Here is a 15,572-nt window from a genome sequence, read left to right on the forward strand (position 1 = left end):
TTCGTTTTTTGACACGAAAACTTCATTAGGCCACCAAGTTCGTCGGGTTCCAAGGCAAACAGAGAACCAAACAGTGAGACCTATTCCGATTGGCATACTCGATCAACGTGGAATGTCAGTTAAAGGGTCTTGTCGGTTGGTGTGTTTCCCTAAATCTGGCGTTAATGGTTTGGGGAAGTTTCGTTTCTTATCTTTCACTTCAGGGAGCTCCAATTGGTGATTCACCCCGGGTGCCACTGGTTGATTTCGTCGGTCTATGTGGGCTTGTAAGTGCTACTACAAATTCGTTCGAGGGGAGGAAGTTGGGTGAGACTGAGTGCAATTGAGATATAAGCTACGTCTATTGATGGCTCATTTTTCTGATAACCACACAGCACCACGTGTCAGCTCGACTGAGCTAAAGCCGTTCTCCACAGAATAGTCAGTTCTACGCCGTCTATTCTATCAACACTGGGAGGCATGGTGGTTTCCACCGCCTCGCGACAGTCTCCATGGCGTGGATCATAGTTCCCCGGTCTCAAAACACCAACATTTTCTGCATTTGCTTCTTGTCCCATGTTCACTGAATCTTGAACCATTGCTCAGCCACTTAGTGACGCTCGATATTGATTTGCGTTTCTCGGTGTTTTGATTATTTTTGGTGTTAGATTCCGTCGTCCGTCCTTCACAGACCTTAGTGCAGTCCAAGCAATTAATTATGTATACACAGTCCTCGGTTGTGTTCTCTGAGGCGATTCTCCGGTTGCATCTGTGCAGAGTTCAAAGTATATCCTTTCTGGAAAGCTACTCTTATGTTAGCCGTGCTTAGAGTCCTAATGACTTCCAATGTCTTTGGTTTATATGGTATAACAACAGTCCGAATCCATTCTTTGTTGGGTTCCGCCACCGGTACCAACACCCCTGTAATTGATGCCTAATCAAACTAGCTGGATATCCGCTATCCTTAAGTTTGTTTTTTACTTCAATTTGGACCGCTGTCCGATCAACTTCTGTTCACAGGGCGCTTACACACCCAAGCATCGATGATGCAATAGAAGCGAATACCGATTTCGGATGGGCAGACGAGTAGTTCAAAACTGCCCCAGTGTCAGTTGACTTCTTGAGCATTGTTGTTTTTAGTTTTCCGAACATGGGTCATACTGAATCAGAACAGCAGTGTGCCCGACGTAGACTCTATCTCCATACTAAATTTGATGTATGGAGTCACGTCATTCAGATGGATGTCAAACTCAATGGATTTGTCTCGTGTCCTCACGACGAAAGCATCCGTGATATAAGCTCAGAGTATCTTGGGTTGGAATTGGAGTGCGGCTAAATATTTCTGTTGAAAACTTCACAAAAATATTCTGAGGAAGTTTTGTCAACAAATCAAGATAATGTGATCTGGTGTGGCGTTTGGATCACAGTCCATACATTGCATACTCCTACTCCTGATGAATCCAGGCCTAAAGTGAATCGTCACGGGTACAACGTATGCCACGAGAGAAGTTTGCTAGTTTAACATAAGTGCCTATCTTCAAACACCAATCAATCGAGCAAATGTTAATGAGTGCTCCTTTACAATTGAAGTGCTTCCTTTCACTTCTCGCTGTGTTAGACCTGCAAGCTTCCCTGAGTTTTGACTTATTGATATGGATATCAACAGTGTGGTATGGTCAGAAGATTTTCATGGAGTCGTTTAAACAGAAAATACTTGTCGTATTGATTGATTGAATTAATCACCATCTACGTCTCCTATGTCTACCACATCGTAGGCGGAGGATTGAGGGGGGTAAAAACCAAGGAAGGGTCTGTTGTGTGGAAACCTATTAAAGTGAGTGGTTCGCCAATACGAAACATCACAATGCAGCCGCTAGTCGTTTGATCTCAAATCCACAGTACGCTTGGAGAAGAGACCTATACATCCTAGGAAAATGGGACTAGCTGAGAAGGACGAACTGCAGAGAGCTAGAAATGTCTTCCCATGCCATGCAGTAGCAACTTTGGCATATATCCCCGGTAAAATGCAGCACAGTCGAGACATTAAACGCGGCATATCGATTTCACAACCGCCAAAGGTAACCTCTTAAGGTCTAAATCTTTTCGTGACAACTGTGTTCGAATGTTATGCAACGTAGCCAAGGGTGGGATGCTAGAAAATCGACCGGGTGATGGATGAAATGAAAATACAAACTAATTTAGCTTCTAACGACCAAAGTCTCGTTGAAATGCGTGTGTAAGTTAGTAGAACAGAACCCTTGATAATGCTAACAGCTGCCATGTTCTCGGAAGCATTACAGGGTAATGGACACACTTTCCACGAAAGATGATGTCAATATGACGTAGTTTACATATCAACCATTCAAAAGTCTTTAAGATGCAACCGATGTGTTCAGGTCCGTGGAAAATCAATGAAATGATTTTTCATCTTCTCGGTCTGTCATGTCAGAAGTATTCTGGTGGGATGCGTGGCTTTTTGTTGAGCATTTGTGTGAGCCCCTGAAGGGAAATGCTACACTTGAGGATATCTTCATCCTCCTTTTGGATGCCTCATAGAGGAGTTTTGCTGTACCTGGTAACCAAGATGATACCGTGGAAAGAACACAAAAATGAGCCCCGAAAACTCAGTGGTAATGGATCCTGGCGTCACGAGTTTGCATAGAGTACAATCTGCAATTGAAATACGTGGCATAACTCTTTCATCGTATTACACCAGGAAAACCAAATCGAACATCGCAATCGAGCACTGACACACTGGTAATTCGGTACGTTCCTCGTATCAGGATTTACAACATTACAACATTGCGGAGGAACTTCCGCAAACGGGTCTGTTTAACTCAAAAAAGTTGCAATGTGATTTACCTTTTGTGAGCCGGCGATAACCTGTTGTCGTTGTTCAGGCGTAATTTTCGCCGAACTAATTCCAAGACGAGCATAAGCGATCAGATAATGTAGGATATCATGCAGTACACACGCGAGTCGAGCCATGCGCTGGAGTGCCTTCGTGCATGACAGATCATCCAAGTGTCGGAATATGAACAACACTTCAATAAAATGTGGAATGAACCAGAAATTGTAAAGTTTTGTGCCATCTGTTGAGAGAACTCGTCTTGGCCGTGTGCGGAGGGTCCTTGGATCGGTCACTTGCACGTCAAGGTCATCTTCTGGGTTCTTTTTCTCGAACGCATAACCAATTACGAAGAAGTCCTCACTGATAAATAAAAGACAAAATAGTAGTTGAGTCACGCATTGCGCACACGAAACCGTTAGGCAGTAGGAGATGACAAGATTACACAGTGGGCAATTCACATAGACCGTGGTTCCCATTCGACCTCATAGTGACTTTATGACCGTGGGAAACCAAAAAGTGTATCTGGATGATGACTACTTGAAGAATGATTTCCTCTGTGTCTAAGCTGATGCTGAAGCATAAAATGGCGTTCGAGCTATCTGAAATTCCATCCGGACCACTTACTTTTCCTCACCCTAATGGCCTCTCAAACCAGGTTGTCAGTTGACTCAAGCGAGGCAAAAATACGTGCAGGAGAAATGGATCAAAACGCAAAAGGGATGTGCTATTTGATGGGTTCAAACGGGAACATGAGCCATGTTCCACGCAAACGAAATTTGTACAAAATAAGTCATTTTCCATGGAGACCATCTATATTGAAAAGTCGAGCACTGTACAGCTGTTTCATCCTTATTAGGAATCTTCAGCAGTGCGCATCTCACGAAACTCAAAGGAGTCTCGGACTTTCGAAGACGGGACTAGTAGCGTGAACAGTTAACCATTCGACTACGATCGACTGAACAGCAGTGTGATTATCTCGCGCTTAGGATATCGAGCCACTCATCCTTCAATCCAAATCACGCGGTCACGTACTGACAGGCGTATTGAGTGCTACCCGGATCGACTGTACTTACAGAACGAAATCTCTATCAAAATTCTCAAATATCCCCTAACTGCCAACGGGTCGTTTCCAGAAGGTGATGAAATCCTATGTGGAAGTGACTCGAAGGGTTGGCACAGGGAGCAGTCAAACAACATTAATGTATTCTGGTGGACAAATATATATATATATATATATATACTGTATGTATACAAATAGGTGGGTTCGACCCTTCGCAAAGAGCGGTGCAGTATGTTCATGGTTGACTTGTAATAGGGTATAACTTCAGTAACATTCACATAATAGATGGTGCTTTCTGTCCCGGGAACAAGCTGAAAACCAAAGTTCATCGTTCGTTGACGCTGTCAAGCCACTCAGTGTGAGCGCTGCGTGCCGCCGAATAAATCTCGCATCGAATAATAACCGAAAAGTCATGACATTATGGACTTACGTTACTGTGGGAACTTTCTCCAAGATTGTTAGGATTGAGCTATAGGTAGAAATAATTTGCGCCCGCAGTGAAATGTGCTGAGTTCGCTGACCAAAGTCCATGCAAAATTGTGAAATGAACTCTCTGTTGGTGTTGAAAAAAAGAAAGTGTCTGAGGAAATCAGGCACTGTATTTGGAAAATTCATACCTCATAAGAGCATAAACGTAACATACAGAGCGGGAGGAGACTGACAGTTGATTTCCTGTCACGTTCTGTTATCCAAGAATGGTATGTCTTTCAGTTCACACTAGATCTTCCACAGTCCTCTCAAAAGCATTTACTTTCGGTGGTTAGGTAATTCCAGTCCTTCATATGTGTGCTAGATCTGGTTACAACCGGTTTAGGATCCGATACAAGAAGAATATAACCAACTAATTTTACATCCCGTACTTTGTGAGGATGTAGCGATAATAGGTGTCCTCTGTACAGTCTAGAAGCTGCCACACTCCAGACAGACAACCAATTTACGGGAAAAATACCCAATATGGCTTCTGTCCCCTCAATACTATCACGAATCTTAGATAAGGAGGAGCAACGAAGCATAGGAAACAGAACAACCTGTCCAGTGCAAGGGATCGTCTTCTTGCGGTAGTTTTATGGTTCCAGGTTTATACACCTAACGGTAATTGGTGTTTTGTACCAAGAATCTTTCAGGCTATGAGCAACAGTCGTGCTTTCTAGATTTTTCGATTGATGAAGCGTAGAATCTCTGAAATGAGCGAATGAGTCCACAATGTGCACGCCATTCTGTTAGGACTCCTGAAACGTCAATGATAGGTTTTCTTTACAGCAACGCATGGATTTGGTGGATAATTCATTTGCTGCTGCAAAAGTTACTGGATTGTATATGGCCTACTGGGAGCTGGAGTACTCGAGCAACTGTGTTGAGTTCGAAATCACTGTGTTCCATCGCATGTTTTAACTGTTCCATCATCTCTTATAGTATGGCTAGGAAAATGTACATTTTCTGCTACGTGCACGGAAAACCCGGTCATTCCTCATGAATGCGATTACTCTGTCTAGAGAATGCGTCAGTCTACTTAATTTATGGCAATCGTTTTTAACCGGCTGATGAGAAGACTAACTTGGTTTTGTACTAATTGACCTAGCCGTTCAAGAACGGAATCCGTATTCAGTGTTCTCTGGGTTTATTGCTTTTTCAAATTTTTACCAAGTAGGTCATTCATTAAGATAGGCCCTCGAATCCTATTGCCACGCCTCCTCTGCAATCGTAGTTATCAGTCATTACGAAGTTGCCATACGAGTTGTACATGCCACTACATTCATGCAGACAATGTTGAGTCCTTTGGACTATCTGTTATTTTATGATAAGCGTGACCTGGCTTACACACATTACCGTTGTAAAATGACGTGCATACAATAGACTGGGCGGCCTTAACAATCCTAGGAGTGGGCTGCACTACAAAGTACCAGATTGTGAAAATTACCGTTTCATTTTCTCGCTCTCCACAGAGCTCTTCGAAGAAGCGATTCCACCACCTTGAGTGCGTTTGATAAACGCATTCTGCGTTCTGTCACGACTTGGAGACTAAGTGAAACAGAAGAAGAATGAAACGATATTGCCATGGCAATTAAAATCTTTAATGTGGAAAACCACTGAGTTTTGCAGCTGTTCTAATGGAGATCATCATCACAACCATAATTTGCGATACCCAAAGAATACATCAGACTTCATCAGAACTAATTATCCTACGGCACATTCTAAATGAGGTTTCATAAAGGAAATTCAAGTAAGCTACTCACGTGCTCCGCAAAACTTTTACAAGTGGAGTTTCACACGCACCACAGTTGCTGGCATTATCACTACGTGTATGTTCAGTTAAATTTAATCTTGTAACAGCAACCCTGGTGAAATGGCATGTGGCTTCGTATACATAAAGTCAAGGAAAATATGGTGTTGATCTCAATGCTACTGAGCTTTTTATTTCAAATCACTTTTCCGATCCTGATTCGCCAATTCTTACGGCATACCTTGATGATATGGCGAAACTCTCAGACCTCAAGGATCCGAAGCGACCAAAGGTGCAATTCAACCAAACGATGGTTTATGTGGACAATATGGGTTAGGTGTTGTGCAGTAGTCCAACCAGTGATAAATACCAAAGACAATGCGTAAGCAAGAGTTAACATTGCGAGGCACTGCGTGATTCAACAGAATCCTTCACCGCGCTTTATTGTAGCACTTTACTCGCCATAGGTGAAGCTGGTAATGCTGAAGTACTTTAGCATAGAAATTACAAAGGCAGTTGAGTGTCTCTGAGGTCTACGCAGCGACCCTAAAACTGGTGAAACGTCTGCAAAGGGAGGGTCAATTAGTGTACTTGAATACCCTCGAAGCTGAAACTACGGCATACGTTGAAGAGAAGAGTGTACAGGCTTCTCAATACATGCCATCTGGATGCTCCATAACTACCATTGTTGTTCTGTTACCCAACGCCCAGTCTGTTTGAGCGTTTGCTAGCAAGCCTGAGCGATTGCGACCGAGCTGGCGCTCGTGTTCAGACAGCTGAGAAGATGACTGATGACGGTTGTTTGTTCGTTGATCCCAGTGAACCGTTGGGCAAATAACTGGTTGGTTTCAGTGTACTGCGTAAATGTTACTAGGTAACTTCTGTTCAAATAGACTTCTGCATGTTAAAGTGGATGAAATTGGGAAATAAAAATAACCCAATGCTGATTCAGTACAACAAATCGAACATCCTACCTTCCTGGGCAATTATTGAGCCGGTGTGGACAGAAACTGATGCAGAAACACCTATTGCTGTTAGTGGTCACGAGATCATGTTTTCCGGTCAAAAATAGTTACAACAATGAGTTACATAAACGAGTAAGATCCAGCGTTGCCTTACTTACTTACTTAACCACATGTGAGCAATTAGCTTACCTTTTCCAACTGGATAGAAAAGAATGCCTCAGGATGATAATCGGCATTCAACTGGTGTTTTGATCGCTCCAGCGCCAAAGGTGTGGGCCCGACTTGCGTGCCGCTCAATCCCGTGTAACTGATTAGATTGGCTCCAGTGTTTGAAGGCCTTAGTATGCCGGTTCTGAATATTGATTGAATGATGCAAGTGGGTTATTTGATCAAGATGTGGTTGTTCATTATAATATGTTTTTATGTCGCTTACTCTTAAGTGAACACAATTATAAATCGTGGTACACATTCGATCCACAGGCCTATGACACAGGTGGATCTCAATGAAAATGCAATGTCAACAACGATTTTGCACAGTAGTCGTGATTTCGAAATGTGAGTAATCCACGCTTGTGATGGCCACACGAGGATTATTTGCTTCAAGCTGAATAGGAACTTATTACTAATAGTTTGCCTCATTCCACTGTGATAATTCACACTGAATGTTAGATGAAATGTTCCAATCCAGGCGTCAGGGAGGACGACAACTCATGCTCACTTGTTCGGCTGCTGGACTCACCTCCACATCGTACGTTCTCAAAGAAAGGCAAATTGCAATAACACATAAACTCAGTGATAACCTGAAAAAGGCTCGAATGTAGACGTACGCAGTCGGTAAGTGAATTACCTTTAGAATGCAAATTCACACATGCACCTAAAACACTTAACATCTGTCTTTTGAGTGAGCCCAAACTGTGTAGCCCCAAGACGATTGTGTGGTCATCTTTCAGGGCAGACTGCGTCCGGACACTTGATACGTTGCAAACCAACCGGATTTTGGTGTATTTTTTGAAACGCTAAAAGTAAACATGTGAAATTTCGATTAGATCTACTATTGCTCGCGGTTACTGTCATGCACGAAAATTCAGTAAATATGTGGTTATCCCAGGTGAAGTTTAATAAATGTCGTAGGGTGCCCAATCTGGAGTTGCACAATTTCGCAGACGAATCGGCAACCTTGATTGGGAGTGTTCACTTCAAAGATATTGGAGAGAAAATGCAACAAAAGTTACCGGATTAAGGGAGCTTTTCTCAGAACCTAGTTATATGACGGTCTTTACCATGCATATTGAAATTTGACCTCAAGAAATACGGCGTAAAGTGCACTGAAACGGTTTTCATAAATCAAATGAAAGGACTGATAAACTGCATTTTCTTACTTGGTTTTCGGCGCATGCATTGTATAGAAAGAGGGGCGGGCATTGTAGGCCAGCATGACGGATGCGGTGAGGGCATTCTTATGAGCAGTCTGTACTTTTAGGATTGTCAGCATATTTTCAACTCCACGTGTCTCGAGCATCTAAGGAATTTGAAATTGGACGAAATGAAATATTCAATCCCAGTTCTTAATGGAAGCTACCATCATCGATGATATGTAGATGCACCATACTTACCTCCATGATGGTCACTTTTCCTCGGAATGAAAACTTTCCTACGTGCGTTTCGTCTAATTCATGGATAGCAAGCGGAAGAGCTGATGGTAGAAACCTGGAGCATAAAAATAAGTCGGTGATGGATGAGATGAGAAGATAAATTGTGGCCGTGATAATAGAGATAAACTTTCCTCATCCACAAGCTAAGCACAGTTAACCTGCCTCGTACTCTCTTTGGTGTATCCGGTGGGCCGTCGAGTCCTAAACAAACAACATAACATCTGGACAGGGGAACCGTTCTCCAAAACGAACTAGATGGATTATGTGATTGAAAACTCTTGCTCTGTGCACTGTGGAAATAACCCTGAATTCCATGTATCCAGTAAATGTCAGTACTATGGACCAATGTAAAGAATATCAGTTTGCAAAAACATTGACCTCAGTGAAGTGGCAACCATGCAGCATACTGCAGTAGAAGTCACTACGAGCTCAGTCACTTGTTCATTCATGCCCCTATGACAGAGTAGTTGTTCAGCTGAGAAATACCTTTAAGCAGCTGAGTTTCAGCCGGACAAAGCAAGAATGCATGATTCCTTTTATTATTGGATACCCGTACCTGTGTGCTGCGAATAACTAACTGCTGAAGCAGTAGCAATTTTGGTCCAAACCCGCTAAAGCAGTGCGGGACAAAGCTCGCCCAAGCCGAGTGCTACTCTCATCGATTGAAGTGATCTTCAGGGTTAGTACTTGACACACGATATGAGTCTGTTGGGGTAGATATTTTTGTCATGTAGTACCAATACTATGAGGAGGTTTACAAACCGTATGAACCAAGACTGTATGCAAATATGTGGCAGTTTGTCTGTTCAGAAGCGTGGCTCTTTCTGGGATTGACAGTATCTGTCAGTTTCTACCAGAAAGTTTGGTAGCAATTATGCCCAACTTCATACACTCTAATCTGCTAACCGATTGTTCATTCTAATCCATTTTGCATTCGTAGCTGAATGGGAAGCAGAAACTGAGCATTTTCCCACAACACAGTTAGACCCGCGGAAGTTTACAAACAATTTAGAAGTCGGTGCGCTGTGGTTTATGAATCTTCGGAGTTATTACGAACTAGTCTCCCGTTATCATCAAGGTACTTAATTGAAACACACTCCTGCTAAACTTTTCGAAAAATGGACTGTTACTGTCATCGTCCACTACTGGTCGTCAGCTCTGTTTCAGACTAAATATCAGTTACCACAGACCGGTCCGCAACATGGCAGCAACTATGCTTACAAATAGAAGTGTGATAGTGGTGAGCATCGAAAGTTCGTTCTGACGAAGAGGTTATATGCAAACTGCTGGCCAATTTATCCTGACCCATACAAAAGTTGTTATAATCGCACTCTATGGACTGTGCATTAAATCAATACAAGGTGTCACTCTTTGCATGCTGGATAAGCTCCAGTTTGAACGTACGTGGATGAGATTTCCACGAGCAACCATGACACCATATAGAAATCAGTATATTGTTGGTTTGAGCGGTCCCGGCGGTCTGTTACCACGAGTTGAAATAATCCACATCTTCTTCGGGTATGCCAATGTGCCCTTAAGTGATCAATCATATTTCGGTACATACTATACATGAACTGACAGCGGATTTGGCGATATAGGCCCAGGTAGACGTTTGGCCTGAAAACTGACTTGTGTCAGATTTGAGTTATTACATAAAAGTTAGACCGCTTCACACCTAAATTCTACAGTTGTAACAAGTTCTTTGTCTGAGAAACGTGAGAACTCTTCACAAATGGATTGTATTATAAAGTAGACAGAAGTGGAAACATTTAATTCTTTATGAAAAGACGCAGTCGCTGCAAGGTTTCAATGAATTTTATCCTGAGTTTGACTGGGTTTAGCTCCGAGATGAGGACACGAACGGCTACAACCGTGCTTGAGGGTTGGTTGATGAGGAACAGTTCGCCAAAATGTTTCTGCGGCTTCTCAATACTATCAGTGCGATCACATTGATAATATCAGTCTAACCACCAAATTGCTAATATGTATGGTGTAAAAACATCAAAACGGAAAATATTTATTCGGCGAGGAGGTGAAGAAAATACTTTCTTTAGCCTTGTTAACATTAAGCGATAGACACCACTGGGAATTCATCACCCTTACCCCTATTTGTTAATTCCTCGAAAGAATTTGATGATTTTACAACTTAGATGAAATGCAATGAATGAAAAGTGTTTCGAATGCGAGAGGAGCTATTCAGATGCCGTAAAAAGCAGCGTCCGAGTGCTCATCAGGTGGCTGTATACAACAATCGACCAGGTAGTTGGGAGGTAACCTTCAGATAGGACGCAAGTGAAAATTAACGACAAATTGACAAGTTAATTAATCAATTAATTAATGTTAAAGTACTGCACAACTGATATGTCACCGAATATTTCGCCGCTGCGCAGCACAGAAGATTTCCAAGCGAACGATACAAAAGTTGTAGTCGGGATCAACCAGTATACCCTATCAAGAGCTATATGTGAACTAATCGACTGTATCCCAGTCTAATTCACCGCATAACCATGGTACACATGTATTGTTTAATAACCACAAACTTTTTTCATACTACGACTCGGTTGGCAGCCACTTTTTATCAGGCCTGCATCCTAAGACGCCGTTTATCTTCATCAGAGCCCATAAATTGGATATTGTAGTTTGTAGCAAATTTAAAAGTAGGCTGCAATATAATGGACAGCCGACCATGAGCTCTTGAAAATGAATCTCACCCTTATCCACTACTAATATCCTCTAATAAAAATAGTAAGAGATAGTGATGGTGAGGCAGATGAAACTCCTAAAGAGAAAGTAGTTCCTGTGAGGAGACTATTTTGTCACAAGAAACTATTTTGTTGTTTAAGTCCCCTCCTCCACTCCCCAAAAATCCGAGGTGATAATATACGGCTCTTACAATGACAGACCTATACTACAAGGGATAATACCTCAAAATAAATATTCTTTTTAATGTCCCTAAGGTAACTATTTTAGCGTTACGTTAACGGCTCTCATACGCACTACCCGTAAGCCATCCCCTCCAAGCAACGGATATTCACTTTTTTGAGCTCGTCAATCAAATATTGCGGGATATGCAGATTCACGATTTTTGAAAGCATACGGGCTCTTGCAATACAGGACGAGGCAACCTATCATCGAGTTCCTAATTGTTGTTTTCGGTGTTGGACTGGATGGATCGTGGCAACAATACATACTTTTTGTGGTTATTGTCTGAGTTCGGCCAACTGGTACGAAGTCCCCTCGTCCGGGCCAATCACTAAGCAGACACGTTAATGCGTTAACGTATGAATCGCCAGATACGGTTCTTGTTTTTGACCTACGAAGAAACGCCTACGTAGGTGGAACATTTCGAAACGCTGCATCGACGAATGGGTAATATACCAAACTAGAATAGAAGGCATAAAATTGCATGTACTGAGGTTGTTGTATTTGTTTCAATGGGGTCCATGTGTAGAATAATGGGCTTTTCAACTTCCACACAAATCTCAAGTGACTGCCTTGCTGTTTAACGTTAACTGCTTCCATAATAACACTACGCTACCGATCCTTTAACCGTGTGATTGACCGTATGGTTGACGTTCCGAATAATTCGCAGCTTGAACTACGAAATAGCTAAATGAACAATGCTAACAAAGAAGATTCGAACACATTGTCGTCAACTCCATCGGTTCACTTGAGTGGTTCAATTATAAACTTTCACAAAATCTTCTTTTTGCCGTATCTGGCCAAAGGACATAGAAGAAAGCTTACTTGTCTAACATTGAATCATCATCTTGTACCGCCGTTATATATATAGGTGGTCGGAGGTCATCTGCACCCTCTTTATACTTGGCCGCCTCGAATTGCAAAGGACGAATGAACAGGTGAAAGTCATCGAAACCCATTTCATGAGCCACTGTTAAGTATATTTTTGACAGTACTTCACACTCCCACATACAATCGATCAGACGATGCCGCAGCGTTACAAGATCTAGGAGGCGACCCAGTTCATTCAGCAGGTACATTTGTCTAGTCTTCTTGTCTCCTCGGGAATTGCGGTTCTGAATAGCTGCAAGGTGCTGATTGGACAGTTCACACATTTGGATGGCATCTTCGACAAAGTAGGAGGAGAATAGCTGTAAATTGTTACAGGATAATTGAACCGTCACGGGTTACCAAATAACTGATGGATCAGTAAACCCAATATTTTTCAGCAAAAAATAAGGCGCTTCTAGCCCATAAATTCACTATTGATTTCATAGGAAACATCTTTGGACAAACACATCATACGGAATGAACATGTATTAAATGGACTGATAGGTACACTCTTCAGCAATCATTTTGAAATGAAGCCAATCTGTTTCCAAAAGGAGCGCTTTCAAGACATTAGTCACGCCGCATAGAAGACAATCTTGCTGAGTTTATTTCCAAGGCCTTTCGCTGTGTTGGTGAAGCAGGAGATGTGGATAAACTTTTATGTATCAAAATCTATGTAGCGCATATTAAGTAAGCTTTCTAAAGGCACACTTTGCAGGCGAACATAGAATAGGGCAAACGGACCCATGTGCAAACGGGCGGGTGATATACTAGCCACAGTAATACTTCCAGAAGAAAATCGTTTTGTTGGATGCTAGAATATTTCCCTAACTGATGGCTTTTTTAGAGGTCTTCTCTTAGACACACTACTTCATCAAACTTTCTCTGGATTTTTATCATTAGCTTGGAACACTATACGGAGCTCAAGGGTACTCTCGTCCCATGGACATAACGGTTCAGGACGCCTGTCCACCACGAGCGTACACCATGTTTATTCTGTTGCCTGTTATCTGGCTGCCTAGCTTGCCGGAATGATAACGGGTGCACTCCGATATACGCCGGTGCCTACTTCATCAAAGCACTTGAGCTTGTGAATAATTTAGATCATATTAAAATGGCATGATTCTGACAACGTGATGAAGCTTGTCTGAGTAAACCGTGGCCTTCTAATTGGGCTTCTCTAGGTCATATCCCAAAAGTCTGCCACAGAAACAAGGATGAACCTGACCACTGTTTATCGAGCTTCCAAAAAATAAGGTAATCATTCAGGTCTGCATTCACTCAAACATACGGGGTCCACAAAATCATATTGCGGCATGGGCGGTCATCTCTGATATAATCAACCAGACCGAGGGTAACCTACAAACAAATACATAAAACCCCGAAGTCAAAAATTAACAGTTATCGGTTAACTTGGATACTAAGTACACAACTTTTTGGAGAAGTCTCTTGAAAAAATCACTTGTTTGCACCAGGACATAGAATTAGGCTATGGAGTAATGTCCCATGGTATCATAAGTCCAAGAACCGTCGTTGATTTGGTTGTGAAGGGCATCAAATTCTTTCATGCGGATAACCTATTAACATCTGGTTAGCATGGTTAAAACAGACACTACCAGACTAACAACACTTAAGTTTCTTAATAGTGTGGCAGTTGAAATCACTGCGGAATGGTCACTATGCTGATAGACGATAGAAAGTATTCGGGAAAATAAAGACTTCAAAACTAGTCACTTGTGAAATACGGGGCCAATTTGAGGCATAGAATTTTAGATCATCATTACCCAGGCAGCCGAAAAGCTCTACTATCCTATGGTATAAAGCAGAGGCAAAATCTTGTTTAGAACTGTCACTGCTGTATCACTACTGCACTGTGTATTTCAGATGGTGGAGTGTCAGTGATAGGTTCGAGATGAGGACTGGTAATGAGTGAAATTCACTATAACGGTACACTCGGTTACTGGTAATTTCTTTCCAAGGCGAACAATAAAATTAAAATGGAAAAGGACTTTGCCGATCTCACTGGGATCTGGTGATAGGGGGGTCCCCGTAATAGAGGCTTACGATTGGCGGAGCCTCAATTCTCACTTTGCTGGAAACAGATTCCATGTTCCTTGAGACTAAATGTGTGCAAAAACAAATAAAGTCATCGGATTGGCGAATACGTCCACGTACATCGCGCTGTAGCTGAGCTGTGTAGGATCCACCGAGTGGTTTAAGGGTTTCGACTTCGTAACGTAAAAAGTCATAAAATCGCTTCTCCAAAACAATCTCCTGCATCGGATGGTTCGGCGTGAAAAGCTCATATAGTTGCTGTACGCTTTGGTCCATTGCAGCGGCCAAACTCGGTGCGCAGGAGAGTGATGGATGGAATTCCAATAGATAAACAGGTGTCAGCAACGTTCTGTAAATGGAACAAAAAGGCAGATTCACAGTACGACGCGCACTTTGTTTAGCGATGAATTCAGGCAGTGCAAAGATTCCTGGTTCGAATAGAGGTTGTGACAGAAACTGGTATATTTTTCTTCTAAGAGAGGCTTTTTGTGTAGTACAGTGCCACTTCACTTCATTCAAGGAAAAGCACTCCAAGCGAAGGCCACTTAGGTACAGTCACTTGAGATCTGGTATGAAGTGAATGGTCGGATGTCTCCATAAATTATCGGTATGTGTTACATATACACTGTATGCTACAGATACTATATACTGCGTATCATAACTCAGAACATGAGGAAAATATTGGAACAAATGAATTGTAATCTATCCCGTGAACAGGCTTGTTGTTATTACTTAGACATTCAGCTGGCTGATTCTCTTCAAATTACCACATCATAAAGTGACGACCACTAAAACCATCAGGATTTCTTCGTCAGATCACCGTATATGTAATAGTTGAAAAGGGAGATTAGTGACCAAATAAGCAACTAAGATTTGTTATAAAATTTAAAAGACACAAGAACAAACCGTTGGCTTACAGTAAAATTCAAACCCTGTCTAACTGGGTGGTGTAAAAAAAAGTCTAAAGAGCCATTCAGGTAGGGTGTCAAACAATAAG

At 42.1% G+C, this 15,572-nt stretch overlaps 1 protein-coding gene across 1 annotated transcript in view; it reads right to left on the minus strand.

The window, feature by feature from the left end:
* The window catches only part of T265_02675 (hypothetical protein), a gene marked incomplete at both ends in the record, with an annotated part of 77,549 nt that overhangs the window by 29,627 nt on the left and 32,350 nt on the right, over positions 1-15,572 (minus strand). Inside the window, 8 exons of the mRNA XM_009166977.1 lie at positions 2,842-3,190; positions 4,321-4,443; positions 5,809-5,909; positions 7,266-7,428; positions 8,456-8,595; positions 8,690-8,783; positions 12,476-12,840; positions 14,696-14,924. Coding sequence (XP_009165241.1) covers positions 2,842-3,190; positions 4,321-4,443; positions 5,809-5,909; positions 7,266-7,428; positions 8,456-8,595; positions 8,690-8,783; positions 12,476-12,840; positions 14,696-14,924 — 1,564 coding nt within the window. The remainder of the gene's footprint in view (positions 1-2,841; positions 3,191-4,320; positions 4,444-5,808; positions 5,910-7,265; positions 7,429-8,455; positions 8,596-8,689; positions 8,784-12,475; positions 12,841-14,695; positions 14,925-15,572) is intronic.

Source organism: Opisthorchis viverrini (assembly GCF_000715545.1).
Source record: "Opisthorchis viverrini unplaced genomic scaffold opera_v5_34, whole genome shotgun sequence".
NCBI lineage: Eukaryota > Metazoa > Platyhelminthes > Trematoda > Opisthorchiida > Opisthorchiidae > Opisthorchis > Opisthorchis viverrini.